This window comes from Crinia signifera, chromosome 5 (assembly GCF_055691185.1).
Source record: "Crinia signifera chromosome 5, ASM5569118v1, whole genome shotgun sequence".
Taxonomy (NCBI): Eukaryota; Metazoa; Chordata; class Amphibia; order Anura; family Myobatrachidae; genus Crinia; species Crinia signifera.
In genome coordinates, this window is record NC_139221.1 from 318,605,001 (window position 1) to 318,624,609 (window position 19,609).

The 19,609-nt window shown below is 46.4% G+C and overlaps 1 protein-coding gene across 7 annotated transcripts in view; it reads left to right on the plus strand.

The window, feature by feature from the left end:
* The window catches only part of ASAP1 (ArfGAP with SH3 domain, ankyrin repeat and PH domain 1), a 258,811-nt gene that overhangs the window by 236,589 nt on the left and 2,613 nt on the right, over window positions 1-19,609 (plus strand). For 5 of the 7 annotated variants that reach the window (XM_083144874.1, XM_083144872.1, XM_083144876.1 and 2 more), the window contains 13 exons: window positions 165-298; window positions 2,296-2,387; window positions 2,994-3,180; window positions 4,632-4,717; window positions 6,049-6,164; window positions 6,772-6,839; window positions 8,154-8,261; window positions 10,247-10,469; window positions 12,036-12,197; window positions 14,306-14,375; window positions 15,008-15,066; window positions 17,296-17,804; window positions 18,433-18,555. In XM_083144874.1, coding sequence (XP_083001000.1) covers window positions 165-298; window positions 2,296-2,387; window positions 2,994-3,180; window positions 4,632-4,717; window positions 6,049-6,164; window positions 6,772-6,839; window positions 8,154-8,261; window positions 10,247-10,469; window positions 12,036-12,197; window positions 14,306-14,375; window positions 15,008-15,066; window positions 17,296-17,804; window positions 18,433-18,555 — 1,937 coding nt within the window. The remainder of the gene's footprint in view (window positions 1-164; window positions 299-2,295; window positions 2,388-2,993; window positions 3,181-4,631; window positions 4,718-6,048; window positions 6,165-6,771; window positions 6,840-8,153; window positions 8,262-10,246; window positions 10,470-12,035; window positions 12,198-14,305; window positions 14,376-15,007; window positions 15,067-17,295; window positions 17,805-18,432; window positions 18,556-19,609) is intronic. The other 2 variants (XM_083144878.1, XM_083144879.1) reach the window with 1 other exon arrangement.

The following is a 19,609-nucleotide window of genomic DNA, read 5'->3' on the forward strand; positions in this document are numbered from 1 at the left end:
CTTATGCTGCAGCGTCAAAGGACCTGTTATAGTACTGTTGCCCAAGTCTCTAAGTTAGGACAGTATTGTACGTATGTGGTAGGGAACGGGCAGAGCACTTTATCAGACCTGTTCTTTTCAGAGTCCTGTTTCTTTTATTCAACTTTTACCATTTGCTTTCACAGATCCAACATGGCTGTCTACCAACTTGGGGATCTTAACTTGTATAGAATGTTCTGGGATACATAGGGAAATGGGGGTTCACATCTCCAGGATCCAGTCTCTGGAATTAGACAAATTAGGAACTTCTGAACTCTTGGTGAGTGTTATTTTAGTTCTCTATTTACTGTACATACCTCTATATAAGCCAGAGATTTGTCTGCAACAAGAGTATTATAATAGTTATCAGTGCTCAGTCTTATTGTCCTGTACTTACAGTTATCAGTGCTCAGTCTCATTGTCCTGTACTTACAGCTATCAGCGCTCAGTCTCATTGTCCTGTACTTACAGCTATCAGCGCTCAGTCTCATTGTCCTGTACTAACAGCTGTAGGTGCTCAGTCTCATTGTCCTGTACTTACAGCTATCAGCGCTCAGTCACATTGCCATGTACTTACATCTATCAGCGCTCAGTCTCATTGTCCTGTACTTACAGTTATCAGCGCTCAGTCTCATTGTCCTGTACTTACAGCTATCTGGTCTCAGTCTCATTGTCCTGTACTTACAGCTATCAGCGCTCAGTCTCATTGTCCTGTACTTACAGCTATCAGCGCTCAGTCTCATTGTCCTGTACTAACAGCTGTAGGCGCTCAGTCTCATTGTCCTGCACTTACAGCTATCAGCGCTCAGTCTCATTGTCCTGTACTTACAGCTATCAGCGCTCCGTCTCATTGTCCTGCACTTACAGCTATCAGTGCTCAGTCTCATTGTCCTGCACTTACAGCTATCAGCGCTCAGTCTCATTGTCCTGCACTTACAGCTATCAGCGCTCAGTCTCATTGTCCTGTACTAACAGCTGTAGGCGCTCAGTCTCATTGTCCTGTACTTACAGCTATCAGTGCTCAGTCTCATTGTCCTGTACTTACAGCTATCAGTGCTCAGTCTCATTGTCCTGTACTTACAGCTATCAGCGCTCAGTCTCATTGTCCTGCACTTACAGCTATCAGCGCTCAGTCTCATTGTCCTGTACTAACAGCTGTAGGCGCTCAGTCTCATTGTCCTGTACTTACAGCTATCAGCGCTCAGTCTCATTGTCCTGTACTTACAGCTATCAGCGCTCAGTCTCATTGTCCTGTACTTACAGCTATCAGCGCTCAGTCTCATTGTCCTGTACTTACAGCTATCAGTGCTCAGTCTCATTGTCCTGTACTTACAGCTATCAGCGCTCAGTCTCATTGTCCTGTACTTACAGCTATCAGCGCTCAGTCTCATTGTCCTGTACTTACAGCTATCAGCGCTCAGTCTCATTGTCCTGTACTAACAGCTGTAGGCGCTCAGTCTCATTGTCCTGTACTTACAGCTATCAGCGCTCAGTCTCATTGTCCTGCACTTACAGCTATCAGCGCTCAGTCTCATTGTCCTGTACTAACAGCTGTAGGCGCTCAGTCTCATTGTCCTGTACTTACAGCTATCAGCGCTCAGTCTCATTGTCCTGTACTTACAGCTATCAGCGCTCAGTCTCATTGTCCTGTACTTACAGCTATCAGCGCTCAGTCTCATTGTCCTGTACTTACAGCTATCAGTGCTCAGTCTCATTGTCCTGTACTTACAGCTATCAGCGCTCAGTCTCATTGTCCTGTACTTACAGCTATCAGCGCTCAGTCTTATTGTCCTGCACTTACAGCTATCAGCGCTCAGTCTCATTGTCCTGTACTTACAGCTATCAGCGCTCAGTCTCATTGTCCTGTACTAACAGCTATCAGCGCTCAGTCTCATTGTCCTGTACTTACAGCTATCAGCGCTCAGTCTCATTGTCCTGTACTTACAGCTATCAGTGCTCAGTCTCATTGTCCTGTACTTACAGCTATCAGTGCTCAGTCTCATTGTCCTGCACTTACAGCTAGTAATGTGCTGCGGCTTTATACTGGTTGCTGCTTACTGTATGATACATTATACTACGCAGTTAGTCAGGGTGCATGAACCTTGCTTCAATAAGCAGACCCATAACAGCCTGTCATAGATTCTCTTTTATCAGTGTAGAGAAAAGTGTACTTTAACAGCGACGATCTGATTGGTTACTGAAGGGTGTAGATAGACGTGTGTTGCTGGTAACCAATCCTGCGCGTACCTAATCACCTCTTTTTTTTTTTTTTTACAGCTGGCCAAGAATGTAGGAAACAATAGTTTCAATGAAATTATGGAAGGGAATCTACCCACTCTGTCACCTAAGCCTGCCCCCTCCAGCGATATGTAAGTAACCTGCGAATGCTGCATAGCGTCCTCCCATCACACACTCCCATGTGACTGCAACCACACCCATTCTCTAGCGACCAGTGACATCACCGGGGTACCTTCGATTTCATTCAGAAACATTATCTTTTTTTGATAGTGGGGGGGGGGGGGGTTTCAAACCTTGGCAGGGCATGCTGGGAAGTGGCGTTTCACAGCAGGTTGGCCAGACCTGCCGTAAAGCAACTGATATGTACACATTCAGAATGTTGTTATATGGTTTTGTTGTTGATGGCTAAGCTGAAATAAGCAATACACCAGATGTCGACATTCTGATGTCAACATTTTAACCATGTCAAACTCAGTCAATGTCATTGTTAAATTAACATCTGTTTCAGCATTCTGGCAGCTGTCGACATTCAGAACCTGTTGACACATAGGGGTAAATGTATGACGCTTGGAGAATCCCCATAAAAATTGTTATGTGCAAGGTGATAAATCTCCAGCCAATCAGCTCCAATATGTAAATTGAGTTAGGAGCTGATTGGCTGGTGCCGTCATCTGTTTGTTGTCTGCTCACTGTAATCTGGGTGTCTAATGTATGTATGTCTGTATTGTGCTCCCCAGGACTGCACGTAAAGAGTACATCATGGCGAAATACATTGAACACAAGTTCTCCAGGAAGCTGTGCTCTTCTGCGGCTGAGAAGCTGAGCGAGCTGCTTGAGGCTGTGAAATCTAGGGACTTACTTGCACTAATACAAGTCTATGCAGAAGGAGTAGAGCTTATGGAACCACTGTTAGAATCTGGACAGGTACTGGGGATATTTCCATGTGTAGATAAATTCCCAGTTTACTCAATAGGTTCCTCTTAGCAGAACACTGGTGAATGGAGGGATCAGGCATTTCAGCTGAATGGGTTTGGTGCACGGCATTTAATAACGGCAGCAAAATGTGCAAGTGAAGCAGCGATCCGGCTGGCGAAGCTCGTCCAGCACCAGCCGCGCACCAAAGCCAGACCTGTTCCCGGGAGATGATGTTATCCCCACACACCTCAATCAGTTAGGAATGAATGTCAGCTGCTGATGTGCCCTTTAGGTCTACCTGCTCTGCCCTGGTATGACAATAACGTGAGATTGAGTGCGTTAAACATATATATTATGTTACAGTAATATAACCCCATAAAGAGAGAAGAATCCTAACATGTGATTCATGACTGTGCACCTAATGGGTCTTGTTGGAAAGATGGTAGCTTAGGACTTCAATAGGTCAGAAATAAAGGCTGAATAGCCACGGATCCACACGCTTTTGTCCGAAACGCAGCCAAATCTGACAGGTTTTAAACCAACTCCCGACAATCTCAATCCGACCTTTAACCCCTTGAGTGGTTGGTTTTGCTGGGGCAGGACAAACCTACCAGGGCAGGTTTGTCCTGTCCCAGTAAAAAACCCACCACAGGTCATTAGGGCCCCCCCCCCACCTAGTACGCCGGAGCTCCCCTGGCGCCTGAGTGCTCCCGAGTCCCCCCAAGCCGCCCCGAACAACCCCGAGCCTGCCGCCTACGTCATTGCTGCAAAATGACAGGTGGTTAGAGACTGCGGGAAGAGCTAGAGGCTTTTTAGAAGAGCTCCGGCGTACGATCGCCGGAGCACAGTGACAGGTGCACGGTGATTGGGGGCACTGGGGGGCGCAACGAGGGGCTCAAGAGGTGGTGCACACCTGAACACCACTGGCACACACCTATTTCATGTTTGTGGTATGCCCGGAAATTTTCTTGGACAGCCCGCTGCGGCATACCACTCAAGGGGTTAAAAATAAGTCGGATTGATTCAGGGAGGGCGGTGCCAGGTGAGCAGCAGCAGCTCACCCAGCACCGTCCACCTTCCGCAGCCTCATTGCGTCGCTCACCCGGCCATCTTCGCCGTCCCTCCTCCTGTCCTCCTCCGGCCACCTTCTCCGTCGCTCACCTGAGCCCGGCACTGGCTGGGTTTAATATGGCATGTCTGATCCATTCCGACAAATGAATGTCGGAGTGGATCCGACTTTAATTGAATGTACCCCATCTGCATCCTTACGGGATCATAATAATAATTCAAAGTATTTCACGAAAAACTTGATACCTCCTGTGCACAGTTTATTGCGGACTCTCAGCATAGATCCACGTAGCCAAGCAATGACCATTCTGTACTATCCAGGTCCTCAAATGCTGACATCCATGTAGATGATATACAAATTGCATATACTGAGCTTGTCTTGTGTTCTGCAGGAGCCAGGTGAGACAGCCCTACACTTTGCGGTGCGCACTGCTGACCAGACAACCCTTCCCTTAGTTGACTTCCTGGTACAAAACTGGTGGGTATCATCGTGTCCTCATGTCATCAGTGTGTGATTATTGCTCTGCAGCACTATTATATGTTGCTACATCACCGTTCTAGCAAGCATCCAAGCAAAATCCTGTGCATACTGTACTGCAGTGTCCATCCCCTTCTTTGGAAGTGATTCTGGCCCGTCATTATCGGAACACCAGCCGCAGGGTTACCAGTGTTGACATTCTAACTGTTGACAAAATATACCAGACCTATCTGCTGGGGTCTGAGGAGAGTGTAGAAAAGTAAAACTACACTTCTGTTCCCTACGTTTTTTTACAAGAGCTGAAAGGGATGTAAGGAAAACGTTCACATCTTCGGAAGACTACAGATGTGTCCTCATACATATCCAGTCCTCATACATATCCAGTAGATACCGGCTGTCGCTGAGCCACCAGGTCCTGTGCAGCTCTGCTAGCGGCGGGCTTCTCTTTGACATCCGGTGATGTCAGCTGCCCGTTACCCGCACCCGCGTCATAGACCCATTACCATGAGAACGTCCAGCGTTCCAATATGCTAATGGCCTACACCACTGCTCCAGTCTGCTCTCAAGGATGGGCGCGTGCACCCAGCAAACAGTTTATTCGCCGTGGCTGTGCGCACTCAGCGCATGCAGATGCGCAGATATGCGTATGGGCAAAGACAAAACATCGGCCCCGTGCGAACCGACTAAGGTCCTTAGTGGCACACCAATATACAAGTGTCACATACCACATTAATCAGCGATCTCCCAGTGCGTCCTGTTCCTGGTGTGGGGGAAAATGGCACTAGAACTAGACGCTAGTTGAGTGTCGAGGGGCCCGGAGCACTACGAGGGGCTGTTGAGCGTTACTGCAGCGATGATGCACAGGGACACACCTGCATCATGACTTTTAGCAAAGCTGTCTCTTGACGTCTTGCTTCGGTTCTCAGTGTCACCTCGCTGCCGTACTGTCTCATAATCTCGAGCCGGCTGCCAGCTGATGAGGATAAAGGTGTCTGGCCTTGTATGAGCTGATGAGGGTAGCCTTTCATATACTGTACATCTTTAGGGCATCTATAGGGCTGTCTACTGCAGGGCTGTCAGGGGTATTGCGGGCACTGCGACTGTTAATGACAGACTTCAGTGTTATTTTATGTTGATTGATTATTGGCCATTTCTCTCTCTTCTGCGTAATGAGTGTATATTACCCTGTATCAGACTTTACTGCCCATAGCTCCTATAGCCAATTCTGTAAGGCATCTGGAAGGGCCTGCAGCCCCAGCACTATTATTGAGTGACACATTGGTGCCACTGGATGGGCTACTCACTCTCTCTCCTCGTCTCTCTTTCCTCAGTGGAAACTTAGATAAGCCGACAGGAAAAGGCAACACGGCCCTGCACTACTGCTGTATATATAATAAGCCTGAATGTTTGAAACTGCTTCTGAGGGGAAAACCAACTATTGACCTGGGTAAGTCTTGTACCTGCCTCTCTGGGGCACAGTATCTGTTCATGTGATAGACAGAGGCCGTTCTGATGTATGGGATGTTTATAGAAGATCCGGGGCAGATGTATCAAGCATCGGGTAGAGAGATAAAGGGGCAGACTTGTTGATGAAGTGATAAAGTGGAAGGTGGCAGCAGCCAATCAGCATCCTAACTCATTTTTCAAATCCAGTGGCAGTTGTTTTAAGCCCGGTGAAGTGATAAAGCGGTGATAACACACCAGCCAATCAGATGTGTTTGAAAAATGACAGTTTTTTTTTTTATTCATTAGCAGTTTTTTATATAGCGCATACATATTCCGCAGCGCTTTATCACTTCCCCAGGCTTAATATATGTGCCCACCAGTCTGTAACTTGACAGTTAGGAGCTGATTAATTAAAAATAAGATGATTATTACTCTCTCCTTGTGTACAATTTTTTTTAACATAGGAAAAAAGGTTAGATTTGGGGAGGGGGTTGCGCAATCCCTGTAATAAACTTTGTTTTATATATATATATATATATATATATATATATATATATATATATATATATACCATGTATATTCTCATTGTGTGACGCTCTCTCTTGCAGCAAACCAGCTGGGTGAAACTGCCTATGACACCGCAAAGAGACTGAAGGTGGCTCAGTGCGAGGAACTGGTGAGCTGTGGGAGTGGTCGCACTGCAGAACTGTGGGGTAGCTTTATGATCCGGCGGGGGACGGGATCCGGGGGGGACGGGGTCCATGTGCTATGCGCATACATTAAGTGCCGCTGATAGCACTTCTGATGTAATAATTCCGCGATGCGGGTACAAAGAAAACAGTGTTACAGGGCCTATCCCTGGTCTCCTATCAGCAGTTGTTTTTTTTTTTTTTTGGTCTAGTGTCAATAAACTTTATTGTTCTATCTTTCTGACGTCACTCCCAGCGTACAGTTCCTTATATAGCGCAGCATATTCTGTTGCGCTTTACAATTGGAATCAGCTGCACTCTAATACAGACGTTACATATAGCCGATGTGGGAGGCCGCATATCCCCATAAGGGTAAGATAACGCACTCCTGTATCGGTTGCAGCAAATATATTACGTGCTGCCGAAGAGAGGAACCATTTCACCGCGGTAATGTGGTGAAGCGGTCGCTGATATGGGAGAACCGATATTGCCATGTTCAGAAATCTACCCGTGTCTCTTGTAATATCCGTAATGTGTGGTACACATTATAGGGATCAATCCTATTAATATAACTCCGTGTCCCACACACATATATAGCAGGGCGTAACTGATAGGTGAGCTGACAGCACTACTGTATATTCCCCATCACATGGACACACATACATACACACACACACACACACACACACTCTGGGGTTCATTTTTTATTAATCGTAATCCAATTATCCTCCTAGTATGTTTTTAGAGTATAGGAGGAATTTGGAGCGCCTGGAGGATCCCATGCAAACACAAGGAGAACATACAGACTATACACAGATTGGTTTGGTCAGGAATTAAACTCAAGACCTTTAGCCTGTGCGGCCATAATACTACCCAGTAAACCAACAGTGATGCCCAACAATGGCTGGGTGCCAGGTAGAAAATGATTATAGGACAGTCATACATAATTAGGAAGCCAGTATTTCACAATGGGGTGTATTCAATGGGGTTAAACGGTGGGGATCGCTGAAAACAAGCGATCATCGCATATGCCGATTCTTCCTCGTTTTTGGAGCGAGGGGGAATCGGCGTATGCAGGGGGTCAGTTGTCACAGCTCGCCACCAGCATTGGTTACTGCCCATGTATCACCAAATTCAGTTCATGGACATTTACTAACTTGTTCCAGCACAGTGGTTAAATGGCTCATATCATCCCAGTGTAATAAGGTGGTAATTCTCATAGATCTATGTGCTCAGATGTCCCCGCCTTCTTTTCCTGTACTCCTGCACCTTTTTGTTATGGTGTTTCATTTCCTTTGAAGCTCTCTCAATCCATGGCCGGCAAGCTGAACCCACACCTCCACGTGGAGTATGACTGGAACCTTCGACCGGAAGAGATTGATGAAAGTGACGACGATTTAGATGACAAGGTAAAGTCTATACGCTTCCTGTACTCTCCAGGAAGATTGATGTATGACGGCGGCAAATACAGGGATTTCTTATGGGAACGGGCATCCCATGGGTACGCAGGTGGGCCGATGTCTGCCGTCACAGGAAATCAGCCGTCCGTTCACAAATAACATATTTGCGAAGCCAGGCGTAATAATTAGTTTATCGGTGACCATCGAATGATTTCTCCTGCAGCGGAGACATGCGAGGGGATGTGTCTTCGTTACACACCCCCTCACACGCTAACGAGGAGAACCGGTGCCGGGGGGGGGGCAGGCATTCCGACAGGTGGCGTCTCAGGCACCCGGTGAGCTGAGTGACCTGAATTGGCCTCTAAGAACAGTGGTAATCACAACAATTATAACAAACTCTGCAATTTAACATGGAATGCAATTGAGGTCCTTAGCACAAGTTTGGGCCAAAAATGCAGCCAACCCCACCCCAGCCCGGTGTCCTCCTCAGGTGGGACTTTATCGGCCCCAATACTGACATATTATATACATTTATCCAGGTCTTGGTGCCCATTCTAATATGTAGACAGCAAATGCAAAGAACCTATACTAAATAAAAGCCCCTAAGGGCAGGCGGGGGCTCGGGTAGGACAATAAGTGTTAAAATATATACTAAATAAAAGCCCCTAAGGGCAGGCAGGGGCGCGGCTATGCAAATAAGTGTTAGAATCTATACTAGATGAAAGCCCCTAAGGGCAGGTGGGGGCGCGGCTAGGCCAAGTAGGTGTTAGAATCTATACTAAATAAAAGCCCCTAAGGGCAGGCGGGGACGTGGCTAGGCCAATAAGTGTTAGAATCTATACTACATAAAAGCCCCTAAGGGCAGGCGGGGGCGCGGCTAGGCCAAATAGGTGTTAGAATCTATACTAAATAAAAGCCCCTAAGGGCAGGCGGGGGCACGGCTAGGCCAAGTAGGTGTTAGAATCTATACTAAATAAAAGCCCCTAAGGGCAGGCGGGGGCGCGGCTAGGCCAAGTAGGTGTTAGAATCTATACTAAATAAAAGCCCCTAAGGGCAGGCCGGGGCGCGGCTAGGCCAAGTAAGTGTTAGAATCTATACTAAATAAAAGCCCCTAAGGGGGGGCGGGGGCGCGGCTAGGCCAAGTAGGTGTTAGAATCTATACTAAATAAAAGCCCCTAAGGGCAGGCGGGGGCGCGGCTAGGCCAAGTAGGTGTTAGAATCTATACTAAATAAAAGCCCCTAAGGGCAGGCGGGGACGTGGCTAGGCCAAGTAGGTGTTAGGGGCTTTTATTTAGTATAGATTCTAAGGGCAGGCGGGGGCACGGCTAGGCCAATGTTAGAACCTATAATAAATAAATGCCCCTAAGCACAGACGGGGACGCGGCTAGGCCAAGTAGGTGTTAGGGGCTTTTATTTAGTATAGATTCTACGGGCAGGCGGGGGTGCGACTAGGCCAAGTAAGTGGTAGAACCTGTAGAAGAGCTTTCACACCAATAGGGGTCGGTCACCCGATAGTGAACATGAATAATTTTATAGCTACATGAGATACTGTATTGGCATCGGCTGGGCCTCAGGGCGGATCTTATATTATTTAGGCCAGGCATGTCTAAACTGTGGCCCTCCAGCTGTTGTAAAACTACACATCCCAGCATGCCTTGCCATAGTTTTAACATACCCTAATAGCAAAACTGTCGCAAGGCATGATGGGACTTGTAGTTTCACAACAGCTGGAGGGCCATAGTTTGGACATGCCTGATTTAGGCATTCCCATTCATTCGGGGAATTGTGTTTTCCATCATTGAATACCAGGAAAATGGTTTCTGTTGGGTTCTTTTGTACAAAATGGCTAAATTGAAGCAAGAGGCCAATATGTGTAAAGATCAATCGGACCTTGTTGGCCTATTACAGACCTTTTACCTGGATGACTGCTTTGCTCCTGTGATCAGTGAGTCTGACTAACTAATCCCATTCCTGCTTCCCCACCCCTCCAATAGCCGAGTCCAATTAAGAAGGAGCGTTCTCCGAGACCCCAAAGCTTCTGCCACTCTTCCAGTATCTCTCCGCAAGACAAGCTGTCGCTGCCTGGGTTCAGCACTCCGCGGGATAAGCAGAGGCTGTCTTACGGGGCCTTCACTAACTTCATGTCCACCAGCACCGACTTACCAACGTCTCCCATAACGGACGGCCCTCCGCTGCCCCCCAGGAACACAGGCAAAGGTATGTACAGCCATCTCTGTTCACTAAGATATTTACATATATGATCTTCATTAGGATAACGGTTAGTTACGGGTAGTTTTTATCATTTGAGTTGTTATTATTATTACTATTATTATTTTATTTCACGTAACTCAATTTTCTTTCTCACAGAAACCACCGTAACCTAACTCCATTCCTTCCAAGTAAAAGTTTCATATTGAATAATAATAATAGTAGTAATTGATAATGTCAAAACAGATTTTAAAGGTGGCTATACATTTGGGTGACTTCTCCTAGGGGAGAAGACACGACCGATCCCCCTGGAACCACCCGACAGCTTCCCGGACGGTAGGACTGCATACAATACAATATGGGATGATTCAGGTTGGCTCGCTATAATTCACTGTCTAGCGAGCACCTTGCACCTGCGAATGAATCCTCCTGCCTTCAGTACAGCCGATATCCGACGAAAAGGGGGCAGGCATTGGCCTGCCTGCGATCCCAGGGGAACGCCCATAAAGGCTGGGCGTTCACCTGCTCCAGCCCTGTGTCCGCCCCGGCCCGCCTCCTCTGGAGCGAAAGGCTCACACTCGCCAAATCCATTCGCTCTCGCCAATCAAATTCGGCCCCGTCTGATCAAAGCCGAATCACCCACCATATGCGGTCCATACGATGTATTGTATGTGTTCCCAGCCAAACCTGCCGCCTACCCGCGCGGTCTTCAGACTCCGAACCAATGCTCGCGGGAGCACGCATCGGATCGGACCTGATGCCAAACACATGCGATTTTTACACTTTTTATCCGATTTCTCGCCATAATCGGATGAAAAGGGTCCAAATCTCCCTAGAATGGCCCGGTGTATGTCACCTTAACATTCTAATTGTATATAATTTTTTTCACCATAGTGCAAAATAACTTACATTTTTTTATCAAAACATAGAGATATTTATTGTGTTTCTGTTAGTACCTAGATCCTAAATCTCAGGAGATAATAACTTAATTAGAGGGCTGTGTACTAGGCTTTTGAGAGAGATAAAGTAGATGAAGATAAGGAACCAGCGAATCAGTTACCAGCGAATCAGCTCCTAACTGCCATGAGAATGGTGCTATATACAGCACAATCTTTTCTCTCACTCGTGGTTAGTGGTTGGGTGAAGCCAGTTATTGTCAAACAACTGTGTTTACTCTTTTTAAATCATAATGACGACAGAAACTACTACCGATATTCTGACTGCCGGCATTCCATCCCCCCTTAATTGTGCCTTGTTCTAGATATCACAAATACAGCCTGTAATATGGAAGAAGCTGATTGGCTGGTATTTTATCTCTTATATTATCTCTTTATATTATTTTTTTATGCTTTTTTTTATATACTTTTTAGCTTGTTGTTAACACTGAATTACAGGCATCCCCTAACATTTGAATGTCACTGATCTACGTGAATTGTATATGGCTATAGATTATTTATTGGGGATGTCAGTAAATGGAGAGAAATGCTGATGGTTAAGTACCAGATTTGCCGTCTGAGCGCTGGATAACGCCCGGTGTGCTGCTCGCACCTCATTAGTCTTTGTGTGCTTTTCTAGCGTCATCCGGCCTTTCTTCCAACCACTCACTAAATGCCCAAACCCCCATTGGCAGCTCCACATTGTCCAAGAAGAAAGCTCCTCCCCCACCCCCCGGACACAAACGAACTCTCTCCGATCCGCCCAGCCCGCTACCTCATGGTAGGGGCTCGGTATCCTGGGGTGAGTTGTAACACCAACGTGAATCAGCCTGGGCTTTGTGTCTCTGACCTGCACTCTGCTTCTGTCCCCCGTCTACGTGCGGTGGGAGCCTTCCTGTCGCTCTCACTTCCTGCTCCTGTACAGCCACCAGATAGGGACAAGCTACTTCTGGTATAATGTACTATGTGTAGAGTCACGTAGCGGATACCGGATGCACTTAGTAGGCAGCGCATATACAGAGTCTATGCTGTATGACCACTTGTCATTCGCAGTACTGGCTATCTGTGTTCTGGAATGGTAAGTGCGCTCACCCACTCCCTTTCATAGAACAGCAAACTGTCATAGACAAATGTGTCTCGTTTCTGCTGAGATCTTCTTATCCCACAATTAATATTTAAATAAAATCCCCCAATAATGCATTTTGTAGCAATAAGAGGTCCGAATACTGAAGGGACATAACTAATCAGTAGGCCAAACCGGTCCTCGAGATCTAACAACAGGTCACGTTTTCCAGGCCACCAGTGGATCTGTACAAGGTGTCAGTTAGGAATGAATGCACCATGAAAATGTGACAGTTAGTAATGACTACAGCTGTGCACCAGCTAGGTGGTCTGGGGAATGTGACAGTTAGTAATGACTACAGTTGTGCACCAGCTAGGTGGTCTGAGAAATTTGACAGTTAGTAATGACTACAGCTGTGCACCAGCTAGGAGTTCTGGGGAATGTGACAGTTAGTAATGACTACAGCTGTACACTAGCTGGGTGGTCTGGGGAATGTAACAGTTAGTAATGACTACAGCTGTGCCCTAGCTGGGTGATCTGGGTAATGTGACAGTAATGACTACAGCTGTGCACCAGCTAGGTGGTCTGGGAAATGTGACAGTTAGTAATGATTACAGCTGTGCACTAGCTGGGTGGTCTGGGGAATGTGAAAGTTAGTAATGACTACAGCTGTGCACCAGCTAGGGAGTCTGGGAAATGTGACAGTAATGACTACACCTGTGCACCAGCTAGGTGGTTTGGGAAATGTGACAGTAATGACTACAGCTGTGCACCAGCTAGGTGGTTTGGGAAATGTGACAGTAATGACTACACCTGTGCACCAGCTAGGTGGTTTGGGAAATGTGACAGTAATGACTACAGCTGTGCACCAGCTAGGTGGTCTGGGAAATGTGACAGTAATGACAAAACCTGTGCACCAGCTAGGTGGTCTCGGAAATGTGAACCCTTAGTAATGACTGCTCCTGTGCACCTGCTAGGTGGTCTGGGGAATGTGACAGTTAGTAATGACTACAGCTGTGCACTAGCTGGGTGGTCTGGGGAATGTGAAAGTTAGTAATGACTACACCTGTGCACCAGCTATGGTGGTCTGGGAAATGTGACAGTAATGACGACACCTGTGCACCAGCTAGGTGGTCTGGGAAATGTGACAGTAATGACGACACCTGTGCACCAGCTAGGTGGTCTGGGAAATCTGACAGCTAGTAATGGCTACCCCTGTGCACCAGCTAGGTGATCTGGGAAATGTGACATTTAGTTTTGACTACAGACTGTGCACCAGCTAGGTGTTCTGGAAAACATGTCCTGTTAGTATATCTTGCAGAGCGGTTTGTCCAGCGATGCAGTAGGCTGTGCATCTTGGAGCTGTGTTTTCAGATCTTCATATATTTATAACCTACAGTATCCCCCTTTTTTTTGCTTTGGGGCTCATTCTCTATTTTCAGTCTCTGTTATTGTCATGTCCCACAGTTCTGTCCAGTCTCTCTTACTGCAACATCCAAACTGTGAAATACCTAGCTGTAAACCACAGATAGGGCACCTCCAGCACAGTGTTAGAGCACCTCTAGTGGTCGCATAGTATAATGGTAAACTGGTGATCGCTCCCGTTCTGCAAGGCCAGCGCAGCACATACAGTGATTTCCCAGTAAAATAAGTCACATCACCGTATAACGTCCTATTGAAGACGCAGCTGTGATTTCATAATTTTACAGTGAACAGGCTGCATGCGGTTTTTTCTTTCCTTTTATACTTCCGCTTCCTTTTCCTGGTGTCCGCTCTATTTAAGGGGTGATCTAAAAGAATCCTCTTGTTAATCACTAATTGCAGATGGCATTTGTTTCCCCCTCCAGGTAATGACACCGGCCACAGCCCAGCAGATCGGTCGCTGAATAAGTTTGAAAGACTGTCGCACTCAGCCAGGTGAGTGTTACACAAGTAATGCACACAAATCATTATCATTACGTGTGTACTAGTCATCCATAATCCATCTGAGTCACGGATTCTGCATTCCTGCACTTGTATTTGCTTGATCTCTAAGTTTTAACCTTTTCAGTGCCAACGTTGATGCGAGATATCCTCAAAATTTCCGCTTAAAATGCTGGCGCCGCTCACAGCGCTGTGATGAACGCCGGCACAGCAACGTTGGCAATGAAAGGGTTAAGGTTGCTGCCTTCCAGGAGGTCGTAACGAATGTACACGTGTGTCCTTTCTTACTTTTGTTTCAGTAATACCCATTAGCCCCCTCTGAGCGCTAAGTGAGGACACTTCTGTATATGACTTACAAATGTATTACTGTCACTCTTGTACCTCACTTTGTTCCACCGATCTATACGCTGCTCCAGCATGGATAAGCTCAGCCCCCTTTTAAGCCCCTCCCATTTCCCCGCCACACATGAGTTTTGCTGAGTGCCTTTATTGCAGACTGTGATGGTGGTGGTATGTCTAATACATCACAAAGGGACACATCCTCATCTTGATTTGCACATAGGAGATTATACAATATATTTGGTGTTTAAACAATTTTGTCCCTTCTTTGTTTCTTCAATATGTAGCACAGGAACTACAAAGACTGCATTAGGACCCAGAGTTTTGCCAAAACTACCTCAAAAAGGTAAATTCCGTTTTGTTTTTTTTAATCCATAATCTAGATATGTGGTTCTCAAACTGGGAGTTTAGAACCCCAGCAGGTGCACAGATGTACTCATTACTTACTGACACATCTCCCAGGTCACCTGGCAGGAGCACATGTGTAGTCATTACTCACGGACACATTTCCCAGGACATCCAGCAGGTGCACATATGTACTCCTTACTCATTGACACATTTCCCAGGACACAAAGCAGGATCACATGTGTACTTCTTACTCACTGACACATTTCCTGGGACACTCAGCATGTGCAACGGTGTACTCATTACTCACTGACAAATTTTCCAAGACACAAAGCAGGATCACATGTGTACTCTTTACTCACTGACACATTTCCTAGGACACCCAGCATGTACACAGGTGCACTCATTACTCACTGACACATTTCCCAGGTCACCGAGCATGTACACAGGTGTAGAAAGACTCACTGACACATTTCCCAGGTCATCCAGCAGGAGCACAGGTGTACTCATTATTCACTGACACATTTCATTGGTCACCCAGCTGGTGCACAAGTGTACTCATTATTCACTGACACATTTCTGAGGTCACCGAGCAGGAGCACAGGTGTACTCATTATTCACTGACACATTTCCCAGGTCACCCAGCAGGAGCACATGTGTACTCATAACTCACTGACACATTTCCCAGGTCACCCAGCATGTACACAGGTGAACTCATTACTCACTGACACATTTCCCAGGTCACCCAGCATGTACACAGGTGCACTCATTACTCACTGACACATTTCCCAGGTCACCCAGCATGTACACCTGTGTACTCATTACTCACTGACACATTTCCCAATTCACCCAGCAAGTGCACAGGTGCTCTCATTTTAAGAGAGCCACAAGTGGAGCTAATTATTTCACTTGGGAGGAGACATGGAAAGAACCTGGAAAACCAGATCTGTTTGGGATCCTGAGGACCAATTTTGACAACCTATGATCTAGATCACAGGTTCTCAAAGTTGGTCCTCAGGACCCCACACTGTGCACGTGTTGCAGGTCTCCTCACAGAATCAAGTGAAATAATTAGCTCCACCTGTGGATCTTTTAAAATGTGTACGTGAGAAATGAGTGCACCTGTCGGGTGACCTGTAAAACGTGAACTGAGGACCGAGTTTGAGAAGCCCTGATCTAGATCAATTTTGAAACTATACTGTTGTACAACAACAAAATATAAAAATGAGGATTTGCAGCAATTTGTCCATTTGCACCCTCATGGCATTAAGGAACACATATAGTAGATATTGCCCAGAATGCATTTTTGAAATGACCATAAAATAAATTAAATAGGATGTCATTAGCTAATGCTTAGCAGTGTGTTTCTGGCTATGGCCTGGACCTTTTGTCTCCCTAATGCCACAGGAAAACATACCTTGGGTGCTGGGAGAATGCTTATATGTACGAAAAACTTAAGCAGTGTTTGCAGAGCTCTTTCCCAAGACCCCGGACACCTAGATCCCAGCCATCACCTGTTGTGCAATAACCGACACAGAGGTAGATGTATCAGGCAGAGAAACCGGTGGAGAAAATCTATCATTGGAAAATTTGCGAATAGCAACCAATCGGCATCTGTGTACGATTCTATGGACTGCTTCCCTGTAGCTGATTGGCTGCTATGGGCAACTGCACTGGTCCACTTCTTTATTCACTGCTTCATACATCAGTCCCATAGCATCCAAGCCTTACAATTTGGTATATATCAGTACTCAAACACAGGTGGTACATTAAGGGATATGTACTAAACCTACTCAAGCTTGGTGGAGTTGCCCATAGCAACCATTTCTAGAAAATTATAGGTAGAGGTTGATCGGTTGCTGTGGGCATCTTCTACACTGTTTAGAAGATTTGAGGCATCTCCTTTATTAAATCTCCTGAAGAGAAGTATTAAGCCGGAGGTCCGAATTCGTCTAATTCCGCTGCAATAGAGATCTAAGGGACCTCATCTGTAAAAGTTTATTGAAGTCATGTGACCACAATCATGCCGTACATGCCGTCATGGTCGTTTAAAACAACATTCATAAACTGCACAGTCATCTGATAGGTAGTTTTGACCGTTGAGGGTATTTTATGTGTAGGTAGTTGTATGGTAATAAAACCCATCGGTCACACAGATTTATTATCCTCTTCCTCTGAAACCATTGTAATCACGACGACATTTAACGCTCTCTCTTTGCATCTCATTCAGTGGCTCTTCGAAAAATAGACACAACGCATCATCTCTCGATGGACAAATACAACCAGCAACCGGACGTTTTCCAGAAATCCCCACAAGCGGCAGACTTGCCTCAGAAACCGCAACTTGCCGATCTTCCTCCGAAACCGCAGCCTTCTGAGTTCACGCAGAAGCCGCATGTTGGAGATCTACCGCCCAAACCGGGAGAATTGCCTCCTAAACCTCATATAGGAGACCTGCCGCCGAAACCGCAGCTGGTAGACCTACCTCCGAAGCCACAGCTGAAAGATCTTCCACCTAAACCCGTCCTGGGAGACCTGTTGTCGAAGGCACCCGTACCGGAAGCTGCGGCCAAGCCGCATACCCCAGAGGCCAACCAGAACGCTCAGCCGGCAGAGGTGATCCAGAACTCGCAGCCCGTTGACCACGCGCCTGTCCAGAAACAGGCATCTGAAGCTTCCAGTGACGGACCACCTCCACTTCCAGAAACCCCCGTGCCACTCCCTCGGAAGATCAACAGCGTAAGTGTTTCTGATAGGTAGCATAAATGGAACAATCCGTTTCAATGGGAGAACCTCCCCCATCTTCAACTCTGTTGACATTTGGGTATTTTATTTGCCGCCTAATTTATGTCCTTATCTGTGGTTTAAGAGGATGTTGGGGCTGTTTTTATTTTAATGTGCACCCCTGCATGGTTTGCGTCTGGATGCCGTAGAGTCACCCAGCTGGCGACATCGGGTTACCCAATATCCCATCTCTAGTACCAAGGTAGATATAGGGGTAAAAACTGTTGCCACTATGCCATGGTTGGGTCAACCACGATTGGTCGCCATGAGTTTTCACATATTTTTTTTTTCTTTTACAAAGGACTTGTTTGCGAAAGTGGGGATATAATAGTGACTGAAGCGTAGGGGGGCACCACGAGAGGACGTGGTACACTAACATGGTGTCCATATCAACCTATGTTGACATAGACACCCAAAAATCTAGAAAAACACATGTCGACTTTTTGACCGTGTTCGGCATTTTGACTGTCCGGCAAAGGTGGTTGGCATTTTCACTGTCTGTATTTTGACTGCGGGCAAATCATACGAACCCCAAAACACGGGGTATTACTTTCTGATCATTTGTTTCTTATATTGTGATCAGGGTAAGGTCAAGCTGAAGAGAGTGAAGACGATATACGATTGCCAGGCAGATAATGACGACGAGCTGACGTTCGTGGAGGGAGAAGTGATCGTGGTAACCGGAGAAGAGGATCAGGAGTGGTGGGTGAGTGTTATGTGCGCAGCCCGTGTAGGTATAGTCCCTTTGAGCTTTCAACTTTGTTGCGCCAACTCTATAGAACTCTCTCCCTCGCACAGTGCGAGAAGCCCCCCCTGTAGAATCCTTTAAAAATAGACTAAAGACATTCCTATTTACTCAAGCATTTCACTGATATCTGCTGTTAAGCTTGTTTTGTAATATAAGCTGTAAAGACAATGGTGAAGCACTTTGAGTCCTATTGGGAGAAAAGCGCTATATAAATATTATTATTATTATTATTATTATAACCTGTATAAATGTACATGCAGCAAGCAGGGTCCTCATAGACATAACTAAACGATTACAGAGAGGCCAGACAAACCCTTGGAGCGCAGGAGTACCGGTGCATCAGTAATGTGTTCCCTAACTTCTATTTATTTGTGTTCCCCAACTGTGGTTCCACTTGGAGTAAGATCCTATAAATTACTGCTGTATACAGTATGACTCTTTGTAAATACAGTAGTACAACACAAGTTGCTTTTTGTCAGTCCTAGTGATTAACAGATGGACAGAAGTGGGGAAATAAATGCAGCAACATGTAAAACAAGTCATGGAGGGGACACACAGTACATTAAGCAGAATATATGGCGCTGTAACGTGGGCAACAACACATAAAAGCGCTCCAATATCAGGTGATATGAAGTAAGCTGTGTGGCGGAGCCAGGATATAACATGGGCCCTTATTCTGGTTGGTACGATAATATCCGCGTGCGTACGTGCCGCCGATGTTTTGTGTCTGCGCATGTGCAGAGGCGTCTCTGTGCATGTGCGAGCGGTGCGTACGCCCAAATCCCGCATGAAATGTGAACACTCCGAACAGGGGGTGGAGAGGGGCGTGAAGGGCTATTTGGGCTCATTACCATATGCATACGCCCGCGTTTCATGGGCGTTCCCATGCAAACGCTGGGCGTACGTATGGTAATGCGGCCGTGACGCACGTGTAGGGGGCGGACATAAGACATTGCCGGATGTCAGCTGCCCGCCCAGATCTCTGCTTTTGCACGGAAAAATGTCCGTGTGG